We start from the raw sequence: 23,367 nt of genomic DNA on the forward strand, positions 1-23,367 counted from the left end.
TCACACAGAGGCCTCAAATTTGATGAGGCCAGAACAGGACCCTCTATCCCCCTCACCTTCTCCCCACGAGCCCTCCATCTCAACAAAGACGACCACCATCCGTCCACTCTGCAGCTCAGGCCTCTGAATCCACTTGGACTCCCCTCTCTCAGCCCTGTCCCATCTGTGGACAAACCCGTATCCCACCCCGCCTTGTCCTCCAGATTCCACCCCCCCAAATAATCACTGTCCCTTAAAGCCTCCCCCTGCTCACGGATTCCTCTGGCAGTCCACTACCCTAAGAGCAAACACAGAGGGTTTTGTTTTGTTTTGTTTGTTTTAAGTTTAGTAACATATACATAACATAAAATTTGTCCAAACTATTTTTAAGTGTTCAGTTCAGTGGTATTAAACATTCTTATGCAACCATCCCCACCATCCATCTCCAGAACTTTTTCATTTTCCCAAACTGAAACTGCACTCATTAAACAATAACTCCCTGATCCTTCTCATATGAGTGGAACCATACAGTATTTGTCTTTTTGTGACTGCCTTTTTTTTTTTTTTTTTGAGACAGAGTCTCACTCTGTTGCCCAGGCTGGAGTGCAGTGGCATAATCTCGGCTCACCGAAACCTCCATCTCCCGGGTTCAAGCGATTCTCCTGCCTCAGCCTCCCGAGTAGCTGGGATTACAGGCGCCTGCCACCACGCCCAGCTAATTTTTGTATTTTTAGTAGAGACGAGGTTTCACCGTGTTGGCCAGGCTGGTCTCAAACTCCTGACCTCAGGTGATCCACCTGCCTCGGCCTCCCAAGTGCTGGGATTACAGGTGTGAGCCACTGTGCCCAGCCTTGTGACTGGTTTACGTTACTGAGCGTAATGTCTTCAAGGGTCATCCATGTTGCATCATGTGTCAGAATTTCATTCCTTTAAGGTTGAATGGTATTGTTTTGCATGTAGACACCACACTTCGTCTGTCTCATCGCTGGGTGAACCGATGTGAACCATTGTGAATAATGGGGCTATGAACACGGGTGTATGAATATCTGTTTAAGTCCCTGCTTTTGATTCTCTTGGATATGTACCCACAAGTAGCATTGCTGGATCATACGATAATTCTATTTTTAGTTTTTTGAGTCATGGTCATGTTGTTTTTCACAGCGGATGCACCATTTTATATTCCCACCAATGGTGCCCAAGGGTTCCAATTTCCCCATATCCTAGACAACACTTTATTGTTTTGCTTTTCACAGTTACCATCCTAATGGCCACAGGGATCCTTGTAAAGTGACAAAATTCACATCTTCCCAGAGGCATCCTAGGTTACCCCACCTAGCACTGCGGACCCCCACGTGTCCTCACCCCTCAGTTGGCAATACTCTCATCAAGTGTCAGCACTAGCTTATTGTATTGACTCCCTCCTGGCTGGACATTAAGAGACAGTGTCTTTTACTGGATGCTGTATCCCCAGCATACAGTTGTTTAGTAAACGGAGGGAGGAAGGAAGGGAGGAAGGGAGGGAGGGAGGGGAAGGGAAGAAGGGAAGGAGGGAAGGAGGGAAGGAGGGAGGAAATTTCTATTTTCCACCAAAATATTGAGGCTCTCTCCTGCCTGTCCATTTGCTCTGGTGCGCCTCTCAACCCTCGGGCCCCACCTGGACTCAATCCCCCAGTCCGGCCTCTCCTTCCGTGGCCCCCGGGAAGAACCCCGACAGGGGCCAGCACATTTGAGTGGGGCCCTGGAGGTTTGGACACATTCCCGAATGCCTCCCTGCTGTGGATCCGGTGGGCCTGTCTCGGGTTCGCAGCGAGGAGAACGTTGTGGCTAGGTTGTCAGTGAGCTGGAAGTGAGCCAGCACTGTCTGAGCCGCCACACTCCCTGCGCCCCCCACGCGCCCCGCTACGCGCCCCGCTACGCGCCCGCCCCCACGCGCCCCGCCCCTTCCTGTTTTGCCTCGCCTGCTCGGGTCTGCGCTCCTCTAATCCTACGATCTTAGCCCCGCCCCCGTGGTGTCGTGGGTCCTCGCTACTGGTCCTCTCCTAGAAAGCCGCGAAGTGACCAGTTCCTCATTGGCCACACGTTCTCCCGCGCCACCACCGCAGCCACAACAACCGCCACGTGCTCAACCTTGGCGCCTGCCCATTGGCCACCAGCCTCTACCCGCCCACTCTCCCTTTCCGCCCCTAATTGCCCTCTTCCTCCTTCCATTGGCTGCCGGGCTCAGGGGCTCTCTTTTCAGCCGCGGCGCGCAGCGCCTCGGATGCGGATTGGTAGAAGGCGGGGCTGGGAGGCGGGTTAAAGAGCGCGTTGCTGGCTGGGCCACGCGTGCTTGAGAAGGTTCAATGGCGTGGCAGGGACTAGCGGCCGAGTTCCTGCAGGTGCCGGCGGTGACGCGGGCTTACACCGCAGCCTGTGTCCTCACCACTGCGGCGGTGGTAAGCGGCCGGGCGGACCGGACGTCGCCTTGGTTACAGCCTCTGGCGGGAGGGTGAGGGTCGCCATGGTTACGGCGTGGCTCCCTGGCAGCTCTTGACTGGCCCCTGGTTCTACAGCAGCTGGAGCTCCTCAGCCCGTTTCAACTCTACTTCAACCCGCACCTTGTGTTCCGGAAGTTCCAGGTGAGGCCGCCCCGCCCCGCGCACCTGTGGGCCCGGCCCGCCCACCCCGCACCTGACAGCCCACCCCGCACCTGACAGCCCACCCCGCACCTGACCACCCGTACTCCGCAGGTCTGGAGACTCGTCACCAACTTCCTCTTTTTCGGGCCCCTGGGATTCAGCTTCTTCTTCAACATACTCTTCGTGTATCCTGCGCCCTGCAGACATAGGCTGGGTGGAGGGCAGGCCCGCCGGGCTGGGAGAGCCCGGGACGGGGAAACTGAGGCCCCACCTGGTGGCACTTCCTATACCGACGCCGTAGGTTCCGCTATTGCCGCATGCTGGAAGAGGGCTCCTTCCGCGGCCGCACGGCCGACTTCGTCTTCATGTTTCTCTTCGGGGGCGTCCTTATGACCGTATCCTTCCCGCAGGCTCTGGAATCTCGGGCTAGGGCGCCTCGGGGTCCGGCCTGTGTTGGTCCTGGGGCTTGACGTGAACAGCCGTACCAGAAAGGGACACAGTCGCGCTCTCCAGCTTAGTCTGTGTTGAGGGTCGACTTTGTGCTCAGCTGCAGGGGCCAGGGCTAGATCTTCAGTGCTCTATGCAAAATACAAGGCGATGCACAAAAGAGCCCGGTGGGGTGTCAGGGCCACTAGCTGAGCCCTGAATGCGAGTAGCCGGGAGAAACTGGGGCAGGGACAGGCAGTGGTTGGACCCTGGGATGAGGCTGTAGGTGTGCAGGGCGGATCTCATGGGACCTGAAGCGGACTGTCTGTCGCCTTTATTGGACGGGCTCATCTTGATGAGGGAATAGCACAGAGGGGAGATGAGGGGAAGAATTCCGGGGGCTTGAGAGGTCAGAGGGGCCCTGAGCTTGGGCTGAGGCCTGCCACCGGAGCACCTTGACTCTGGCCCAGCTGCTGGGATTCCTGGGCAGCCTGTTCTTCCTGGGCCAGGCCCTCATGGCCATGTTGGTGTACGTGTGGAGCCGCCGCAGCCCTCGGGTGAGGGTCAACTTCTTCGGCCTGTTCACTTTCCAGGCACCGTTCCTGCCTTGGGCACTCATGGGCTTCTCGCTGCTGCTGGGCAACTCCATCCTCGTGGACCTGCTGGGTGAGCCTCCTGGTACATCCAGTCCACCCCAGGCTGGCCACTCCCCTCAGGACACGCTGCTTATGCCCTGGGGCCCCTCTCCCATCCGTGCTGGAGCTCTGCTCACATCTGGACCTCTCATCTGGCTCCATCCCCATCTTCCTGCCCTCCCCGCTGCTGTGCTCTTACAGCCCCTCAAGCCACCCGGCCCACATAATTTGCATCTTCAGGGCTGATCTGCTGATGCTTGCGTGGTCCTGATGGGGGTGGGGATGGGCGGGTCAGGGTTCCTGCCCCATGGCTCCCACTCCTCCACTATTCTCAGGCCCTCCCCTCCCTGTGTCCTGTCTGCTTTTGGGCCCTTTAAGCTTGTCCTTCAGGGCCCACCCTGGGCTGACACTCTGCAAGATTTTGGGGAACTCATGCTCTGGGGCCTGCAGGGCCACCAGGCTGTGGATGGGGGCCTGGGGTAGGTTCTGCTGGTCTAGGACTCTGGGCTGTGGAGGGTGACCCTGCAGTCCGTGGCTGTCTCACAGGGATTGCCGTGGGCCACATCTACTACTTCCTGGAGGATGTCTTCCCCAACCAGCCTGGAGGCAAGAGGCTCCTGCTGACCCCTGGCTTCCTGTGAGTGTTGAGAGTCCTCCCTCCCTCTCCCCGCCCTCAGATGGATCCCCACCAATGGGGACCTGTGCTGGCCTCTGCTCAACACGGGCCCCTCCCCACAGAAAGCTGCTCCTGGATGCCCCTGCAGAAGACCCCAATTACCTGCCCCTTCCTGAGGAACAGCCAGGACCCCATCTGCCACCCCCGCAGCAGTGACCCCCACCGAGGGCCAGGCCTAAGAGGCTTCTGGCAGCTTCCATCCTACCTGTGATCCCTACTTGGGGCAGAAAAAACCCATCCTAAAGGCTGGGTCCATGCAAGGGCCCACCCGAATAAACAGAATGACCTGCAGTCTCTCGGCCCACAGCACTGGCTTCCCCACCTCACCCAGCCACATCCTTCTCTGCCTGCCCCGTCCTCACTCAGTGTGGCCTCTCAGCCCAACTGTAGGTGGTAGGATAGGGGTGCCCATAGAGAGCAAAGAAACTGCCCATGGCTGCCCGGCAGAGCTTTGAGCTCACAGGTGACAGGCTCAGGGTTTTCATCCTGGCCCTACCAGGGCTTTTGGGCAAGTCCTGCCCACCATAGGCCTCCGCTCCATGCCAGTTAGTGGGGAATTTCACCAGATTTCGGCTGCTGGGGCCAGGACAGGCCTCTCCTAGACTGTGCCGAGCCAGCCTACAGATAGATGTTCTGGCCAGTGGTGCCTTCAGGCTGATGCCGATCTAGCCTCTCCTGTTCCTCATCAGCCACCCTGACAGGTGGGCCTATAACTCATTTATCATCTGGTGACACCAAAGCCCCATGGAGTCAGGTGCAAAAGAGGGCCAGGACTGGGTCTTTCTTCTGCCCTTTCTATGACCCCAGAGCCTTAGTTTTCACCTTAGCAGAGTCCTGAGACTAGGTGAGGGAGGGACTTCTGGAAGGTTCTGTTCCTGCTCTTTTTAGCTGAGGACCTGTGTGAGCCTTATCTGACCCCTACGGCTCACTTTTCTCTTCTAACCTGGCAGCTTTCCTTGTTGCTCTAGGCCTGTCCATGTTGTGGTTTATTTCTGGATGCTCAGTGGCACGGGGCCTCCTCCAGCTACAGGTTGTCATTTTCATGGTAACAACACTGTTCTCTGTTGAATCTGCCCTCCATGTTGTAGCCAGACCTTGTGGAGCTGGCTCTGCGGCGGTGTGAACTGGCAGTCAGGAGAGAGGGCCCGGCCTCCCTCGGCACCTCCCAGCCAGGTGGCCCTGCCCGACCTGTGGGGTGAGGCAGCCAAGGTTCCTTCCATCCCACCAGTTGTGGAGACACAGGGCTGCCTCACCCTTTCATTGCCAAGGTTCCTGCCTCATGGATGGAACAAGCACCTCAGCAATGAAACCTGTTCATGTCCAAGAGCAGCTGGGCTGGGAATCTTCCCTTTTGTTCAAGGCCTTCCAGTAGGGCCCAGCTGTCCCCTTGCTGTGCGTGGGGCTCTGGGGAGTTCCACTCTTTGATGCAGGGCAGAGGCCCTGAGTGCAAACTCCCTCGGTAGAGTCTCATGCTAACATGTGCTCAAAGGAGCCCCCATCTCACATCCCAGCGACCAAGAACCTCAATCCCTAATCGGAGCTCTGCCTCTGCCCACATGGAGCCCTACCCCACTTCCAGGGAGCACGGCAATCTCTGACCCTAGCCCTGCCCTGGCAGCAAGGGACTTGCCAACAGCTGAGGGTGGCAGCAGTCTGTGCTGGGATCTGTGCCCACTCCCTTCAGCGAGGCTGGAGCTGCAAGCCAGTTTGCTGCCCTCCCAGATCCTATGTCCATTCTAAAGAGTGGGGACCCCTCCCTATTACAGATGAGAACACAGAGGGGACACGAACTCCTTGGAGGCAGGGCTGGGAAGGGACCTCGGGCTATGTGTCCTCCCTGCACCGTGTCAACCCCAAGAGCTGGCACCAGGCCGGGAGGGCTATTCCCATATTCCTCACAGCTGGCCTGTGATGCAGGAACTGGCCCAGGCCACAGCGCCTGCTGGGGTGGGAAAGGGCCCCAGTTGACCTGGCTATGGGTGCCACTGGAGCTAGAACAGCCCTCCTGCACCCAGGCTGGCGACAGCCCAGCAGTGCCCACACAGGACTGGGCCCTCCGCAGGGGACTTCAGAGCAGCAAGGCCCCAGCTGGCAGTAGCCTGACCATCTGAACACAGCAGAGCCAGGGCGGCCCAGGGACAGCAGGAGAGCTCACGGCACCTTTCTGAGGCCAAGTAAGCGGAGCAGAGTTAGGGCTGTTGCTGAAAGGCAGAGAACTCTGCCCTGAGCCTCGCAGCCACTCTTCTCAGCTCTCTGGGTCTGGAAGGAGAACAGGCTGAGGGGAGCTGAGGTGCTACCAGAAGCCGCATTCACCCTCACTCGCCCACCTGGGAATCTGAGGCAGAGGAGGGCGAGGCCTGTGTGCCAGCCTTGTTCACATGCCACCTTTGTCCCCCCAAGCCCCAGCCCCACTTCTGGCTCTCATTATTTTTATGCTAAAACTTTGAAGAAATTGAACATGACCTGTTGCCTTTTATTTAAAAACTGTTACTAGCCCTGCCTGGGGCTCCTATACAAAAACAAAACACAACCTAAAATAAGGTTTCTTCCTGACCCTAGAGACTGGGGAGGGGCGGGGAGGGTGGGGAGCAGGACTGGGGCTCAGCAAATGGAATGTGTGCCGGGAAGGGCCACCCGGAAGCCCCCACTCCACCCCCACCCCGATCCTCAGGATGGCGCTGGGCTGTCCCCTCGCCTCTGTCCTTGCCAGAAGATGGAGGAGAGGCAGCCCAATCTTCTGAGATGCTCCGTGGGAGCCGCGTGCTGATGGGCTGGTTACCAGGCCGGGGCTGTGTTGGCGAGACGCCTCATCCGCCTGGAAGAGGAGTGGGGAGGGCAATGAGTCGGGGCCAGTTCCCAGCCTGGGTGCTGCCCTTCCCAAGGCTCTACAGGGCAGCCAGGTGTGGGGGTGGGAACAGAGGCAGGATATGGCCCCCAGCAGGTCTGGACCCAGCCTTCTCTCAGCCTCACCTGTCTGCCACTCAAGCCCTGCTCATCACTCCAGGGACCCCAAAACCTGGATCTGGGCTGTGGTCAGACCCTCAGCCTGAGGAATTGTGTTTGTTCCCTGCAGGGAAACATACTCTGGGGCTTGGATGGGGCCTCATCACCCAGAAGCCTGCCTGCCTCTAGCAACACTAGAGGTTCCCAAAGACCATGGGAGACTGGGAAAGGCAATGGCCCTGCCCCTGCCTGGAAAGCCAGGTGCCTATAGGCAGAGCCCAGGACCACAGGGCCAGGGGTACCTCGTGTTCCTGTCCTGGTCGCGGATCTTCTTCTCCATCTCGGCGTCTGTCAGCGTCTCCAGCAGTGGGCACCACTGGTCCGCATCGCCCGTGTTCCGGATGGCAATCTCCACTGTGGGCAGAGGGTTCTCACTACGAGGAGGGGAGGCAGTGAAAGGAATGACTTTTCCAGCTACAGATGGAGAGTCCTCAGAAAGCTCTGGCCCCTGTCTGTGCCCTGCTCCTCCCAGCAGCACTGTTGGCACCCAGGGGATGCTCCAGTCACCTGAACCCCAAGGGAGCTGCTGGAGGCGCCAGCGCCTCTCCAGAACAACAGTGTTGTCACCATGACCCCATGGGCTTCCCTTCAAAGTGAACTTTCAACAGGCCCTTTGCGCCCAGCATCTCTCTGTCTCTGAGATGGAGGAGGGGGCCATTGGCTGTGGAGGTGGTCGTCCTTGACAGGACAGCACGGGCTGGGCCACGCTGATGCCACAGTGCCACAGTCAGGAGGTGGAACCCATAGGAGCAGGAGGACTGTATGCTCCACCCAGTGTCCAGAGCCAGGGCCCACTGATCAGGGAAAAGGGATGGATGGTGAATGGGAGCAAAGGAATCTCCCAGAAGTCCCCAGCGCCCCACTACTGAGGGCCACTGCACAGCCTGTTCCCTGCATGTTCTACACACTTGCCCCTCAGCCCACCTCCTGGCCAAACAAAACCCCCCGAGAGGCTGGTCTGTCCTTAGGATCAGACAGCTGGCTGGCAGGGAGCTGGACTGAAGCCATATCCCTGGACCACACTTTGCCCTGGGTCTCGTAAGGACCACCCGACTCTGCCCCAAGGTACCCTCCTCTTGCCAAGGGGATATAGCAGAGGAGGGGGCAGCAAGGGCAGAGGCTACACAGGCATGGGGTGGACACAGGACTGCTGGGGGAGGTGGGAGGGTGGCTGGCTGCCCCCTTTCTGGGCCTTGATTTGCAAGTCTGTGATAGGACGCTAAGGAGAGCATAGCTGTGGATGCCACAGGGCCCGTGTGCCTCCCACATGCAGTGGCCCCTGTCACCCCCACCTCTGAGACAGCAGCTTTGGGTGCTGACAATGTTTCCCGGTTGAGTGACACCAGACCCCTGGCTTGGCAGAAGGCCTCAGACTGTGGTCCTAACCATGACTCTCCCACTTCCCCTCCCCTCTCCACGGTCCTTTCCTTTCTCCTCCACTTGGGCACCTCCACTTGGCTCTCCCTAGACTCAGCCCTGGGAGAAGGACACCCTGCCAGCCTGCAGCTCTGCAAAACACAGTGAGTTCTGGGAGGAGCAAGGACAGGCCGGGCTCAGGGGAAGCGCCAGGCGGACACTGATAGAGTAAGAGAGGACAGGTCCCTGCAAACCTCCTCTGGAATATGGAAACATTTATTGCAGTGAAGGGCTTTTGAAAGATGACTGTTATTAAAGCAGCCAACACACATCCATTGAGGGAGCTTCCTAGGGGCCAGGGACCTTCTCACGGCCTCCCTGTAGCCGGCGCTCAAGGTTGTGGGACCGGTCCGCCTGCAGAGCGAGCCCCGGCTCCCTATATCCACACCAGTGAGCGCACATCCAGCACCGGGAGCCACGAGCCTGTTCCAGGTTGGGCTCGGTGCTGCTCTCCTCAGCCTGGGGTCTCAGGGACTGTGAGCACACAAGGCACGGCACAGGGCACTGGCTGCGGCTGGCTCTCCCTGCAGCAGGCCTGACCCCTCACAGCTGACGCTCAGCCCACCAGGTCCATGCCCATGAGTCCCAGAAGCTCGAGCTCATGCTGGTGATGCAGAGGCAGGGCCAGAGGCAGTGTCGGCACCCCCACCTGTGTGGGCCTCTGGGGCTAACCCATCCTCAGCAGCTCCTGACAGCTGGTCCCCGGCCAGCACGGGGGAGGGGGGCGTTAGCAGTCTAGGGACCACTCCAGCCCCAGACCCCAAACAGCATTCCTCACCGTGAGGGCTCCCAGCAGCCTTCCTTGGAGGGCAGACATGAAAGGCACCGAGCCCACACCGAGGGGAGCAAAACATGTTTTTCTCTTAAATAAGAGCTGATGAGTGGGTCCCAGAGACTCCTTTGTTTACCTCCCCTTGACACTGGGAAGATTCCACTCCAGTGGGTTTGTTCTAAAATAAATGCTCGCACCAACCACGTAAGAATGGGCCTAGAGCCAGCACTAGCCTGCCTTGGGTTTTGGGGGGCATATGGGCAGGGAGATGCTGTCCTGAGTTCCAAACGGTGCTGGGGACCCTGGAAGCCACCCTGCTCCCCACTCCTTCCAGGGAATTCTGGTTCATGGGCTTCGAAGCCACCAGGGACCCTAGACCTTCCTACCACCCAAAGTGTCCAGGTGGGGACAAAGAGACCCAGGCAGGGATGGTCATGTCTGAGTTGACAGAGAGAGGCAGGACTGATGCCGGTCAAGTATCTTGAGGTTTACTTTCAATGTGATCTCACTTTCATGACCTCACGTGATGCAACAGACAAGTATTATCCCCACATTACAAATTACAAAATATAGATAGACTTCAAGGAAAACGACCTGCCCACAGCCACTCAACCAGGAAGGGGAGATGCCAAAACTTGGTGTCGCCCTTATGTTTGCAATCAACACCTCCGAGGCCGCCAGGAGCCTCAGTTGATTTTTCCAAGGGTGTCAAGTCCACGCAATGGTGGAAGAGTAGTTTTCAACATGGTGCTGGGGCAACATGACTCTGCATTGACAATGGATTCTCAGATATGAAACCAAAAGCACTAGCAACAAACTACAAAAATAGATAAATTACCGGCCGGGTGCAGTGGCTCACACCTGTAATCCTAGCACTTTGGGAGGCTGAGGCAAGTGGATTATGAGGTCAAGGGATGGAGACCATCCTGGCCAACATGGTGAAACCCCGTCTCTACTAAAAATAAAAAATTAGCTAGGTATGGTGGCATACGCTGGTAATCCCAGCTACTTGGGAGGCTGAGGCAGGAGAACTGCTTGAACCCAGAAGGCGGAGGATGCAGTGAGCCGAGATCACAGCACTACCCTCCAGCCTGGTGACAGAGCGAGACTCCATCTCAAAAAAAAAAAAGATAAATTGGACTACATCAAAATGAAAACTTTTGTGCTTCAAAGAACACTATCAAGAAAGTGAAAAGGCAATCCCCCAAATGAGAGAAAATATCTGCAAATCATGCATCTGATGAGGGACTTGTATCTAGAACATATAAAGAACAATTATAACTCAACAATAAAAAGACAACCCAATTAAGAAACTAGCAAATCACTTTCTCCAAAGAAGATACACAAATGGCCAGAAATACAGGCAAAGATGCTCAATATCATCAGTCATTAGAAAAATGCAAATCAAGGCCGGGCACGGTGGCTCAAGCCTGTAATCCCAGCACTTTGGGAGGCCGAGGCGGGTGGATCACGAGGTCAGGAGATCGAGACTATCCTGGCTAACATGGTGAAACCCCGTCTCTACTAAAAAGACAAAAAACTAGCCGGGCGTGGTGGCGGGCGCCTGTAGTCTCAGCTACTTGGGAGGCTGAGGCGGGAGAATGGCGTGAACCCGGGAGGCGGAGCTTGCAGTGAGCCGAGATCACGCCACTGCACTCCAGCCTGGGAGACACAGCGAGACTCCATCTCAAAAAAAAAAAAAAAAGAAAAATGCAAATCAAAACCACAATTACTTCACACCTACTCAGATGGCTGTGATCAAAAAGAGAACAGCAAATGTCGGCGGGATTCAGAGAAACAGGAATCGCACACTTCTGGTGGGAATGCAAAATGGTGCAGCCACTTTGGAAAACAGTCTAGAAATTCTTCAAAATGCTAACTATTGAGTTGTCACGTGACCCAGCAATTGTACTCCTGGGTATATAGCCAAGAAAATTGAAAACAGATGTTCACACAAAAACTCGTACACCAAAGTTCTCAGCAGCAATACTCACAATAGCCGAAAAATGGAAACAACCCAAAAGTCAGTCCGCTGATGAATGAATAAAATGTGGTCTATCCACGCAATGAGATAATATTCAATCATAAAACAGAATGAAGTCCTGATAAAAGATGCTACAACATGGATAATCCTTGAAAACATTATGCTAAGAAGCCAGTCATAAAAGACCACCTATTAGATGGTTCCATTTCTATGAAGTACCCGGAATAGGCAAATCTACAGATAGAAAGTGGATGAGTGGACACCTATGGCTGAGAGACAGTGGGGAGGAATGGGACTGCCTGCTGCGGGGTGTGGCGCTTCCTTTTGGGGTGATGAAAAAGTCCTAAAATTGACGGTGGTGATAGTTACACAGCTCTGTGCGTGTATCAAAAACCACTGCACCATATACTTTAAATTTGTGAATTGTATGATTTATGAATATCAAAATAAAGCTGTTAAAAAAACAAATAAAACCTGACATCAGGCCAGGTCTGGTGGGCAGAGCTTCGGGAGGAACCTCTGAGGCTCACACTCAACCAGCACGTGTCCCTGACATCCCCCAGCCTAATTCCTGATGCTGTGCCATCAGAGGGACACTGCCTCTCTGTCCCTCATGCAGGCCCAGCTACCAAGCTCCCTGACCCTTAGTCTCTCTTCATCCCCACCCTGTACGTGTAGGACTGCTAGTGTGCAGAGCCCCCTGGGGCAGACGCCCTGCCTGATCCACAGGGCCCACCTTCCTTCTCAAGCACCTGCCTGTCCCTGGCCTCCTCTCGATCCTTCCTGCTGCAGTCCCCTGTCAGCACCTGCCCTGGCCATCCTCACCCCAGGTTCTATGCCCTCCATTGCCCTTCCTCATGCCCACAGCCTCCAGTGCTTTCAGTGGCCATGGCACACTGATGGCCATGCACGTGAATCTGTCTCCTCTGCCAGACAAGGCACTGTCTCCTCCAGTCCCTGGCCAGGAACACAGGGCTGGCCCAGGGGAGGTGCCAGTAACTTTGCAGGATCAGCTCTCCTCAGAGGCTCTGCCTAGCCCAGCCTCCTTCCCCTTGAGCCCTGTCTCCTTCCTGTCACTGGCCCTTCATCCTACTCCACTGGCTCTATGACGTCTGTGTCACTCTGGTCCCAGTCTGTCCTCTAGGAGCCTAGCACTTCTGACCAGTTTGTCACATGCCCGTTTCCCCTTCATGCTTGTCTCCTGTCTGTCCCACTGCCAAAGGGAGCAGGCTGTACTCTGTCCCGGTTTCCCCGAGGTGTGGGCATAGTGGCCTTGCGCACACATGTCCTGTGGCCGGCAGTCGCCCCACTGTGCCGTGGATCCAATGTCCCCATTGCCGAGGAGGGTATGGAAGCCAGGCACTGAACTCTGGCTGGGAGAGATGGAGGGACTGGCTCTTGGGGAATCAGCGAGTGCTTCCATTATGGGGTGACCTAGGCCCAGAGCTGAAAACCCTTTTTTTTTTTTTTTTTTTGAGATGGGGTCTAGCTCTGTTGCCCAGGCTGGAGCACAATGGCGCAATCTCAACTCACTACAATCTCCGCCTCCCGGATTCAAGCAATTCTCCCGCCTCAGCCTCCTGAGTAGCTGGGATTACAGGTGCCCACCACCACACCTGGCTAATTTTTCTACTTCTAGTAGAGACAGGGTTTCGCCACGTTGGCCAGGCTGGTCTCCAACTCCTGACCTCAGGTGATCTGCCCCCCTCGGCCTCCCAAAGTGCTGGATTATAGGTGTGAGCCACCACGCCCAGCCTGAAAACCCTTTTTAAGAAGTCATGTGACACAGCAGTTGCCAAGCTTTCTGCGTGGCAAAGACCAGGCCAGGACTCCTGGTCTAGCTCTCTGTGGGCTGACTGGTCCCTGGACCTGGGGACTCAGCAGCCCATCCTCCTTTCCCCAGGCAGGGCCAGGCAGGACTGACACTGGTCTCCCTGGGGACAGAGTTAAACAAAGTCCCTCCTAAGATCCCATGGGGTGGGGTGGTGCAGTGGGGGGAACGCGGGTTGGAGTCAGGGATGACAGTCCAACCCTAAGGCCCTGTCCTGTCATTGAGGCTGTCTTCTAGTACGGGAAGTGGGAAGACACACGCAGCCCTCCTGATGCTAAAAGGCCACTCAGGACACTTCCCAGGTCCCCAGGCAGGCCGCCCCTACCGCCTGGCTGCTGTGATAGGGACCTGTGCTCACCCTGGTCCCCCCTGCGGGATGGCCTTGCCTTTAACCCTAAAGATTTGAAACCTGCACACTCAGCATAAGAGACAGCAGAGGGTGGGGGGTCTGTGACGCCCCCAGGCCCCACAACTGGAATGCATTAAGTGGTCACTGAGATAAAGAGGGGATCCGTCTCTATAAGTCCTGACCTGCCACCACCAGGGACTCCCCAGGGGGCCTGCTCTGGAGCCACTCTGCAAACTGCAGAGGGCCCAGAGTTTGGCAAGGAATTCAGGCTCAGGTCACCTTCGGGTCAGAGCAGGAGGGATGGTGCTGTGGTGGCTGAAAGAAAGGATGCTGCAAGGACCTGTCAAGAGGCCCTGGGGACTTCACCTCCTGAGCCCGGACTGTGGGCATGGTGGCTGCAGGGCTAGGTGAAGGTCAACACCGTAGGGGCCGGATGCTGGGGGCAGCTAGTCTGCCACCCATACCTGCGAGCCCAGAATGAGGGTTCTGACTGGATCAGCCTCTGGGGGAGGAGGTGCTCAGTGTTGATGCTTGCAACATCACTGCCTCCCGGGTCCTCGGACCCATCTCTGGTGGAGTGAGGCCACCCTTGACTGACTCTCTGGCCATAGGGCTTGGCTCTGTGCAGGGTGAATGCACACTACAGCTGCACTCCCAGGCAACACCCCGCGGGAACAGGGAGGCATCAGACGCCAGACCCCCAGCCTCCTCTGAGCTGCCCTGTCTGAAGCAGAACCATGTGACTGGCAGGGCTGCTGGGGGGCAGGTCACAGGATCTCAGCACCACTGCGCTCAGGCAGGGGCTCAGCTGTTTCCCAGGCCCGGGGCCCTCGAGCCCCGTGGGTGGCTCTCATTCCTTCTTCCTTGCTCAGATTTACGGGAAGTCGTAGAAGCTGTCTCTTGGGATGTCTGGGAAAACAAGTTAGACACAAACCTAACGAGCTCCATTAATTGTCATGGCTTTGCAAAACAGACCTTCCTATTTGCTCCTCATGTAGCATTTTAAGCTGTCCTCCCTGAGTGATGACTGTAGATGTGGAAGATGATAGTCTGATGAGCAGATGAAAGCCAAACATCCTGTTTTGATGTAGGGATGCTTGCCACACCCCCACCCCGTCCCAACACAGAGGACACGGTTAGAAACCACAGGGCTTCCCAGTCCTAGAGTCCCGCTGAGCTGGGAGAGCTCAGCCTCTTCCCAGTCCCAGAGTCCCGCTGAGCCGGGAGAGCTTGACCTCGCTATTTTTTTTTTTGGAGACGGGGTCTCACTCTGTCACCCAAGCTGGAGTGCAGTGGCATGATCTTGGCTTACTGCAGCCTCGACCTCCTGAGCTCAGGTGATCCTCCCACCTCAGCTTCCTGAGTAGCTGAAACTACAGGTGTGCACCAACATGCCTGGCTCATTCTGGTATTTTTTGTAGAGATGGGGTCTCCCCATGTTTTTCCCAGGCTGGTCTTGAACTACTGGGTTCTGGCGATCCACCTCAGCTCCCCGAAGTGCTGGGACTGCAGGTGTAAGCCACTGTGCTGGGCCCTGACCTCGCTTTTAACTCTAAGTCCTACCTCCTGCCAGGAACAGGAGGGCCTCTCCCAGGTCCTAGCACAGAGGACACTGGACTGGAATATTCTGTTCACACCTCCACCACCATCTCAGCCAGCCCAAATGCTGCAGGCAGGGATCAAGGTGACCTGTCTCTATCTTCCAGGGCAGCCAGGATGGGTTCCAGCCCAGCATGGTACTCATCAAATGCTCTCTGACTGACCAAAGGCAGAGTTACTATAGTAAGAAGGAACTGCCAGGGACCCCTGACTCTTGAAAGCTGGGCGGGCCTCTGTGTTTCAGACAGAATTCAAGTTCAACAGATGAAGAACCCTGGGCAGGGGCCACCCTGACCAAAATAACAGTCTGGGCAAGAGCAGAGAGAGAAGGTGTGGGGCAGGATGACTGAATGGTGGATGGCGGGGGGCAGGCCCAGGGCTCCGTGGAGGTAAGGACTTGAGGTTCGCCCTGACAGAACTCAAGTCTTTGCCAGCTATTGCGTTAAGTGCTTCTAACCCTACCTGGTACAGCGGAGCCCCGGTGAGACACACAGGGCAGGAGGGGGACACAGCAAACACACAGACCCCAGCCAGATGGTGCTGCGAAGCTTGAGAAAGCCTCAAAGGTATCACCACTCACACAGAGAAGTCTTTTTCTCAAAACAGTTTTGCAGGAAGATGAGGGAGGGAGAGATTTGTGCGCAATCCTACCTGAAGGCGTAGGTCTTCTGATGCCAGCTCAGCTGTCCCCGGATGCTGTATGCGATGGTGGTGACAAACTCCCCGCCCAACCCCAGCTCCGAGCACAGCTTCAGGGCAAACTTCTCTGGCGAGTTCTCCTTCTCTGACATGTCCCACTCAAACTGGTCCACCAGGGAAATGTTTCCCACATGGATGTTCAGCTGTGACGACAACCAAAGGACATGAGTTAGAGCCTTTGGGACTGCCCCCAGCCCAGGGAGGCCGCGAGGAGCGGGGGCCTGCCAGGCCTGCAGCGCACCCTGCCCACCAGGGTCCACCGGCTGAGAACTGCAGGTGGCCCTTGTCCTTTCAGTTCCCCATCCCCAAAACAAGGCTGACCCCACAACCCTCCTGTCTACCATGAGGGGCTCTGGCTCAGGGCCCAGCACAGTCACCCTCAAGAGGCCCTGAAGTGACCCCGGGGGCACCTGAGTCCCATCTTACCTTCATCCCATCCTCGCTGTGCCCTGTGCTGGTGGAGACCTTCCTTTCTGCCCTTCGCTCCTGCTGCCATCGGTCTTAGGTGACTACATCGGCCAGGCAGGCCTCAGCTAAGGCATCCCTAAGTCCTGTCTTAAGCCAATGTCTATGCCTTTACAGAGCTTGCCCCTCTCAGAAAACCCTGCCTAGCACATTCACAGATGCACCCCACTCTAGGCCAACACAGCGAGGCGACAGGGAAGCCTGTGGGGAGCACAGTGCTGGGCCAGCTCCTCCCACACTCCCCAGAGGACTCCCTGCAGCGCATGACTCACAGCCAGAGGGCCCAGGCTCTGGGTGTGCTGTCAGGGGGTTTTAACCAGTGGACACCTGGGAAGCCAGCACCCAGCTGGAGAAAACACAGACTGTACCCCAGGAGCTCCCACCTATGCCCGCCCTGCCTGGGGAAGCACCATTTTGACTTCTCACTCCTTGAGTAGGTATGGCTCTTCTGAATAAGATGGACCCTTTGGGGTCCAGTTTCATTCACTCTGTGTCATGCTTGCAAGACTCCTCCCACTAGAGTGTGGGGCTGGGGTCATCCCTCATTGCTGTCCAGTGCTCCATGGGGCAAGCAGGCCACAGGGCACCTGCCCATTCACCTTAGATTTTTTTTTTTTTGGTGGAGTCTTGCTCCGTCGCCCAGGCTGGAGTGCAGTGGCGCGATCTCGGCTCACTGCAAGCTCTGCCTCATGGGTTCATGCCATTCTCCTGCCTCAGCCTCCCGAGTAGCTGGGAATACAGGTGCCTGCCAACACGCCCAGCTAATTTTTTTGTATTTTTTAGTAGAGATGGGGTTTCACCGTGTTAGCCAGGATGGTCTCGATCTTCCGACCTCGTGATCTGCCCGTCTCGGCCTCCCAAAGTGCTGGGATTACAGGCGTGAGCCACCGCGCCCCGCCTGTCCTTAGGTTTTTTTTTTTTTTTTTTTGAGACGGAGTCTCGCTTCTGCCGCCCAGGCTGGAGTGCAGTGGCCGGATCTCTGCTCACTGCAAGCTCCGCCTCCCGGGTTCACGCCATTCTCCTGCCTCAGCCTCCCGAGTAGCTGGGACTACAGGCGCCCGCCACCGCGCCCGGCTAGTTTTTTGTATTTTTTTAGTAGAGACGGGGTTTCACCATGTTAGCCAGGATGGTCTCGATCTCCTGACATCGTGATCCGCCCGTCTCGGCCTCCCAAAGTGCTGGGATTACAGGCTTGAGCCACCGCGCCTGGCCCTGTCCTTAGGTTTTAAGTCAAGGATCAGGGTAGGCAGTTGCAGGAAGAACTCACCACTGCCTTGGAGCCCAGCCCTTCTGGGGACTTCTGCCCCCTTTTAGAGATGAGGGCACCCCAATCCCCAATCATGTTCATAAAGCCCTGTGCCTCAGAGCCCTACACACCACCACCCACTTGCTAGCATGGTCTTCCCCTCACCTGGCAGGGCCAGCCTCTTCTTAGCATCCTGGTCTAAGCTAAAGTGCCAGCTCCTGAGACCTCCCCTTCCCATCAGCCCCTTTCCACACCCGTCTCTCCATTTTCTCCCCCTGTGGAGACAGGATGTCACTCTGTCACTCAGGTTGGAGTACAATGACATGATCATGACTCACTACAGCTTTGAACTGCTGGGCTCAAGGGACCCTCCTGCCTCAGCCTCCTGAGTAGCTGGGACTACGGACAGGCACTACCATGTCTGGCTAATTTGTTTTGTAGAGACAAGGTCTCTACAAGGCCCAGGCAATATATCAAATGTTCTGGGCAGAGAAGAGACCCTATGGTTGAGCCCTCTGCTCCCCCAGGCTTCCCTGCTGCCTCTCTGTGTTGGCCCAGGCTGGCCTCAAAAGATCCTCCCCCAACAGTCTCCTGAGTAGCTGGGACTATACATGCAGGCCACCATGCTGGCACCTCTCCTATTTTCTTCACAGCACTTAGGACTGTCTGAAACAATCTGAATCATTTGCCTCCAGGAATCCTAGCATAGGCAGGGTGTATTTGTTCTGGGAATCAAGGAATCCTCACGCAGAGGGAGGAAGCCAAGGGGCAGAGCTGCACCATCCTGTACATGGCATGCAGCCAGGCAATGGGGGCTGCAGTCAGGCCCCCATGTCCTTTGCTATCTCCACATATGCCTATGCCTGATGATGACCGGAACAGGAGGTACTAGCCCTTCCCAACTGGAATCTAATGCCAAGCAAACCATGTGGGTGCTGGGTCCGAAAAGAGCATGCAGCAGCAGACAGCCCAGGGAACCACCCAACAGGACTCCCTAGGACCGTGGGCACATGGCTCCCACCCAGCAAGCCCTCCCTGCCCTGGGCTCATGGATGGAGTTGCCTGTCCCCTGCCATTCAGTCACTAACACATTCATTTATTCCAAAGTCTAGACTGTGTGTCTACCAAGGAGAGGCACAAGAGAGACAAACATTCCAAAGGCTGCTCTGAGAAAGGTGAGGTGGTGCATGTCTGTCGTCTCAGTTACTCGGGAGGCTGAGGTGGGAAGATCACTGGAGCTCAGGTGTTCGAGTCCAGCCTGGACAACGCAATGAGACTCTGTGTCAAAAACAAACAAACAAACAACAACAACAACAAAAGCCATGCTGGTGGGGGCACTGACAGACACTAAGTAGGTTAAGTGAGCATGTGGTGTGCCAGACGGCATGGGAGTGCCAGGGAGGAAAGGGAGGGAGGGGCAGAAAGTCCGGGCTGGCCTCAGAAGTCAGGAGGCCAGGAAGCTTCTAGGAGAGAGGCCTTTAGGAAGAAGTGAATGTACCCCAGGAGCAGGAATGTGGCTCCCTGGGGTAGAACAGTCCCAGGTGGGGAACACAGTGATGTAAAAGCCTGGGGAGCCAAGGTCTGGCACCCGGGTCGGCCCAGTGAGGGGAAAAGGGAGGAGATGAGGGTGGCGAGGGACTGGAGCAGAGGGCAGTTAGGGCCCTGAGGCCTTTGGAAGCGTTTGGCTTCCACAGAGGGATGTGGGAAGCTTCTGCGGTATTTTGGGCAGAAAAGAGATATGGGCTGAGTTGCCATGTGAGACCTCTACTGGAAGGCAGGGAAGGAGGGAGGGAGCCATCTGGCAGTGGCCTTGGTGGGGTAATGAGGAGCGCTGGACTCCAGGTGGACTCACAGAGCCAAGGCAGGGCAAGGACTCCCAAGCAGGTGCATAGCAGGGCCAGGTCCCTGCCCACCTCCCCCAGCCCTGACTCACATCTTACCCCATGCACTCTCCTGACAGGGCCTGGACAGTGCCACTGGGTCTGATGGCTCAAATTTCAGCAGCACCATGTCCCCAGCTTCCTCCCCTACCCGCCAACCCCTGATGGAACTGGGCAAAGCCGACCTGGGCCAGGTGCCCTGACAAGGGCAGCCAGGCCTGGGCTTTGGTCCCAGCATTGCCAAGAATATCTGTAAGAGGCCGCTCCAACCTAAGGCACTCTTTCTGAGGAGACAGATGGTTCTCACGTGCCATGGCTCCAAAGATTCCTGTTTTCCTTCAGTCATGTTCCAGGATCAAGACAAAGAAGGATGTCCTTAGAGAAACACCCAGCTCTGGCCAGGCACGGTGGTTCATGTCTGTAATCCCAGCAGTTTGGGAGGCCAAGGTGGAAGGGCTTCTTGAGCCCAGGAGTTCGAGACCAGCTTGGGCAACCCAGTGAGACTCCATTTTCTTTTTTTTTTTTGAGACAGAGTCAGTGGGATGGGAAGAGCCTGTCGCCCAGGCTAGAGTGCAGTGGTGCAATCTTGGCTCACTGCAACCTCCACCTCCAGGGTTCAAGCAATTCTCATGCCTCAGCCTCCAGAGTAGCTGGGATTACAGGTGCGTGCCACCACACCCAGCTAATCTTTTGTATTTTTAGTAGAGACAGGGTTTCACCATGTTGGCCAGGCTGGTCTTGAACTCCTGAGCTCAGACAATCTGCCCACCTCGGCTCTCCAAAGTCTTAGGATTACAGGTGTGAGCCACGGTGCCCAGCCGAGACTCCATTTTCTACAGAAAATTTAAAAATTAGTCAGGCATGGTGGTACGTGCTTACAGTTCCAAGTACTCAGGAGGCCAAGATGGGAGGATAACTTGAGCCCAGGAGGTCAAGGCTGCAGTGAGTCATGAAAAAAAAGGACGGAAGAAAGAAAGAAATACCCAGCTCTTCTGAGTCTGAGTTATAGATGGGAAACCCTGGGTGTGACCTTCTATTCCTCTTAAGACAGGTCACTGTTCCCAGGGTCACGGTGCCCAGGAGGCCTCTGGCCTGAAAAACACAGTCTGTCCCACATAACACAGGCTTCCCCAGGCCAGCTGTGTCCACCCTGTGACATCCGGTCTGACCCAAAGGGCAGAGCAGGAAATCTGGCTGAGGGCGGTCTCTCAACCTGCCAGCTACCACCATCCTCCAGGTGGGAATCACAGGTAAGTCAGAGGGTCACTGGGGAAGCCTCTTCTGGTGGGGCAGGGGACAGTCCCAGGAGGATTACAGCTGCTGGGCAACTTCCTGTATGGCTCCTCCTCAGGCCCCGTCAGGATAACAACAACGAAAATGGGCTCAATTCTGAGAAAAACTAAGGGAAGCTGCCAGTCAGGCTTCATGAGAACCCTGTGTGTGACCAATCCGTCATCTGGAACCACACGGCTGGGTGGGTTAGCCCACATGGTCTCATCCTCAACATGTTTACAAGACAAAGAGGAGCACAGAGTGGAGCCCTCAGGGCTGTCCACCAGAGCCAGCAGACCATACTCAGGACACAGGCCAGGTGCTTGCTGCCGCTCCCATCCTCACCCCACTTCCCTCCTAACATTGTCCCTTCTTTTCCTCCTAGCTGGCTATAATGTGAAACTGAAACAGGTTATGGGAAACAAATTTGTATTCTTCTCAAAAAGGTATTAACAAGTAAAGAGACTGAATCAATAACCAAAAACCTCCTGACAAAGAAAAGCCTTAGGCCTGATGGTTTCATTGGTGAATTCTACCAAACATTGATTGATTGACTGAGTCAGAGTCTCACTCTGTCGGCCAGGCTGGAGTGCAGTGGCACCATCTCAGCTCACTGCAACCTCTGCCTCCCGGGCTCAAGCAATTCTCTTGCCTCAGCCTCCCGAGTAGCTGGGATTACAGGCGTGTGCCACCACACCCGGCTAATTTTTGGATTTTTAGTAGAGACGGGGTTTCACCATGTTGGTCAGGCTGGTCTCTAACTCCTGACCAGAAGAGGCCGAGGTGATCCACCCGCCTCGGCCTCCCAAAGTGCTGGAATTACAGGCGAGAGCCACCACACCCAGTCATCTACCAAACATTTAAATAGGAGCTAATACCAATCCTTCTCAAACTATTCTTTAACTCATTGCCCTGATACTTAAATCAGACAAAAAATACTACAAGAAAGAAAAACTACAGACCAACACCCTTTATGAATGTTGATGCAAAAATCCTCAAAAAAATACTGGCAAACCAGCCGGGCACGGTGGCTCACGCCTGTAATCCTTTGGGAGGCCGAGGCGGGCAGATCACTTGTGGTCAGAAGTTCGAGACCAGCCTGGTCAATATGGTGAGACCCTGTCTCTACTAAAAATACAAAATTTAGCCAGGCATGGTGGCATGTGCCTGTAGTTCCAGCTCTTCCTCGAGAGGCTTAATTAAGCAGGAGAATTGCTTGAACCCAGGAGGTGGAAGTTGTGGTGAGCCAAGATCATGCCACTGCACTCCAGCCTGGGTAACAGAGCGAGACTGTCTTAAAAAAAGAAAAGAAAAGAAAAACTAACAAGTGTCAGTGAGGATGTGGAGAAATTGGAACCCTTGTGCATTGCTGGTAGGAATATAAAAGGGTGCAGCCACTGAGAAAGGCAGTGTAGCGGTTCCTCAAAAAACTAAACACCATACGATCCAGGAATTCCATTTCTAGGTATACACCCAAAAGAAATGAAAGCTTTCATGTTTTTCTAAAATGGAAGCCAAAGGCACAGCATCAAACCAAACCAAACCACTGACCTTTTTAGAGTCATCACATGTGCCAGTTTCACCTACTTCTTATATCTTCCTATTTTCAAAGCTTCCCTCACCCTCAAGGCATAGTCTGGCAGTGGCGCCTCAGCACAGCAAGGACTATGCTATAGGCTCTGCAGGGTGCAGGCCTGCGTCCGATTGCCAGCCCCACCACTTCTCAGCTGACCAAACTTCCACAGGTGATCTCAGCTCTCCATGTACCTACCTCTTCACCTGTAATATGGCCACTAAGGCAGCATCTTATTGGGTTACTAAGTCACCCTGAAGCGCTCAGCCTGGCCCAGCCAATCAGCTGCCTTCACCTTCTTTAGACCTCCCAGCTTTGCTCAGAGCCTGGCAGTGCCTCAGAGGCACCCGCTGAATGTGTCCAGAATGTAACACTTTACTATGAGAACTCAGCCTATGCCCTTCCTGGGGGATTGCAGGGAGCAAAGCCAGGTGCTATGACTTTCCAGATGACATGGAACCCAAAAACGGGCTTCTGCTGAGGGAGGCCTTGTTGTACCCTCGGTGCTCTATGATGACACCCACCCTGAGGGCCAGGAAGGCTCCAGTGCTGGGTGAGAAGTCACCCACCTTGATGATAACGCGCTGGTCTGACTGGTCCTCCAGGATGCTGTCCGTGGGGTAGGACTCGATCTGCTGTCTGATGGCGGAGGCGATAGCCGGCACAAACGTCAGCGGGTTCAAATCCAGATCGTCACAGAGGATTTCTGAAAACATCTCAGGTGTCATCAACTTCTCTGAAATCAGGAGAGGGAAGGGATGCCAACAAATTGTACCATGCTTGGGCATGGACCGGCCTCCCTCACCCCTTCCTCTTCGAAGTCAAACATCTCAGGATGCAGAAGAGGAAAAGCAGGGCACTGAGGGTAGCCTTCCTGGAAACTGGGAGTGGAAGGAGGAAGCACATGACTAGCAGGCCCCCAGCCCTCATGCTGCACAGACCTC

At 55.7% G+C, this 23,367-nt stretch overlaps 2 protein-coding genes across 5 annotated transcripts in view; one reads left to right on the top strand and one right to left on the bottom strand.

Annotated features, from left to right (window-relative positions):
• Positions 1 to 2,195: 2,195 nt before the first annotated feature.
• Positions 2,196 to 6,803, top strand: DERL3 (derlin 3). 3 transcript variants are annotated; one of them, XM_031656068.1, is made up of 7 exons: positions 2,196 to 2,414; positions 2,532 to 2,597; positions 2,709 to 2,782; positions 2,899 to 2,992; positions 3,494 to 3,689; positions 4,205 to 4,295; positions 6,350 to 6,437. In XM_031656068.1, exons 1-7 carry the CDS (start codon positions 2,322 to 2,324, stop codon positions 6,435 to 6,437), a joined length of 702 nt encoding a protein of 233 aa, XP_031511928.1. In that variant the 5' UTR covers positions 2,196 to 2,321. The 3 variants fall into 3 exon arrangements, with proteins under 3 accessions (XP_031511928.1, XP_021789307.1, XP_003919177.1); XM_021933615.2 differs by having other exon boundaries at positions 2,197 to 2,414; positions 6,397 to 6,803; XM_003919128.5 differs by lacking the exon at positions 6,350 to 6,437 and adding an exon at positions 4,397 to 4,625 and having other exon boundaries at positions 2,203 to 2,414.
• The window catches only part of SMARCB1 (SWI/SNF related, matrix associated, actin dependent regulator of chromatin, subfamily b, member 1), a 42,798-nt gene continuing 26,212 nt past the window's right edge, over positions 6,782 to 23,367 (bottom strand). The window contains exons 6-9 of one of the 2 annotated variants that reach the window (XM_003919126.5): positions 22,993 to 23,159; positions 15,940 to 16,130; positions 7,580 to 7,711; positions 6,782 to 7,149 (exon numbers count right to left, since the gene is read on the bottom strand). In XM_003919126.5, coding sequence (XP_003919175.1) covers positions 7,110 to 7,149; positions 7,580 to 7,711; positions 15,940 to 16,130; positions 22,993 to 23,159 — 530 coding nt within the window. In that variant the 3' untranslated portion in view covers positions 6,782 to 7,109. The remainder of the gene's footprint in view (positions 7,150 to 7,579; positions 7,712 to 15,939; positions 16,131 to 22,992; positions 23,160 to 23,367) is intronic. The other variant, XM_003919125.5, reaches the window with a different exon arrangement.

Source organism: Papio anubis, chromosome 16 (assembly GCF_008728515.1).
Source record: "Papio anubis isolate 15944 chromosome 16, Panubis1.0, whole genome shotgun sequence".
NCBI lineage: Eukaryota > Metazoa > Chordata > Mammalia > Primates > Cercopithecidae > Papio > Papio anubis.

Coding starts and splice junctions, on each gene's coding strand:
- DERL3 (XM_003919128.5), top strand. CDS start 2,322: ATGGCGTGGCAGGGACTAGCGGCCGAGTTCCTGCAGGTGCCGGCGGTG. Junction 2,993..3,493: donor TCGGGGGCGTCCTTATGACC/GTATCCTTCCCG, acceptor ACTCTGGCCCAG/CTGCTGGGATTCCTGGGCAG. Junction 3,690..4,204: donor CATCCTCGTGGACCTGCTGG/GTGAGCCTCCTG, acceptor GCTGTCTCACAG/GGATTGCCGTGGGCCACATC.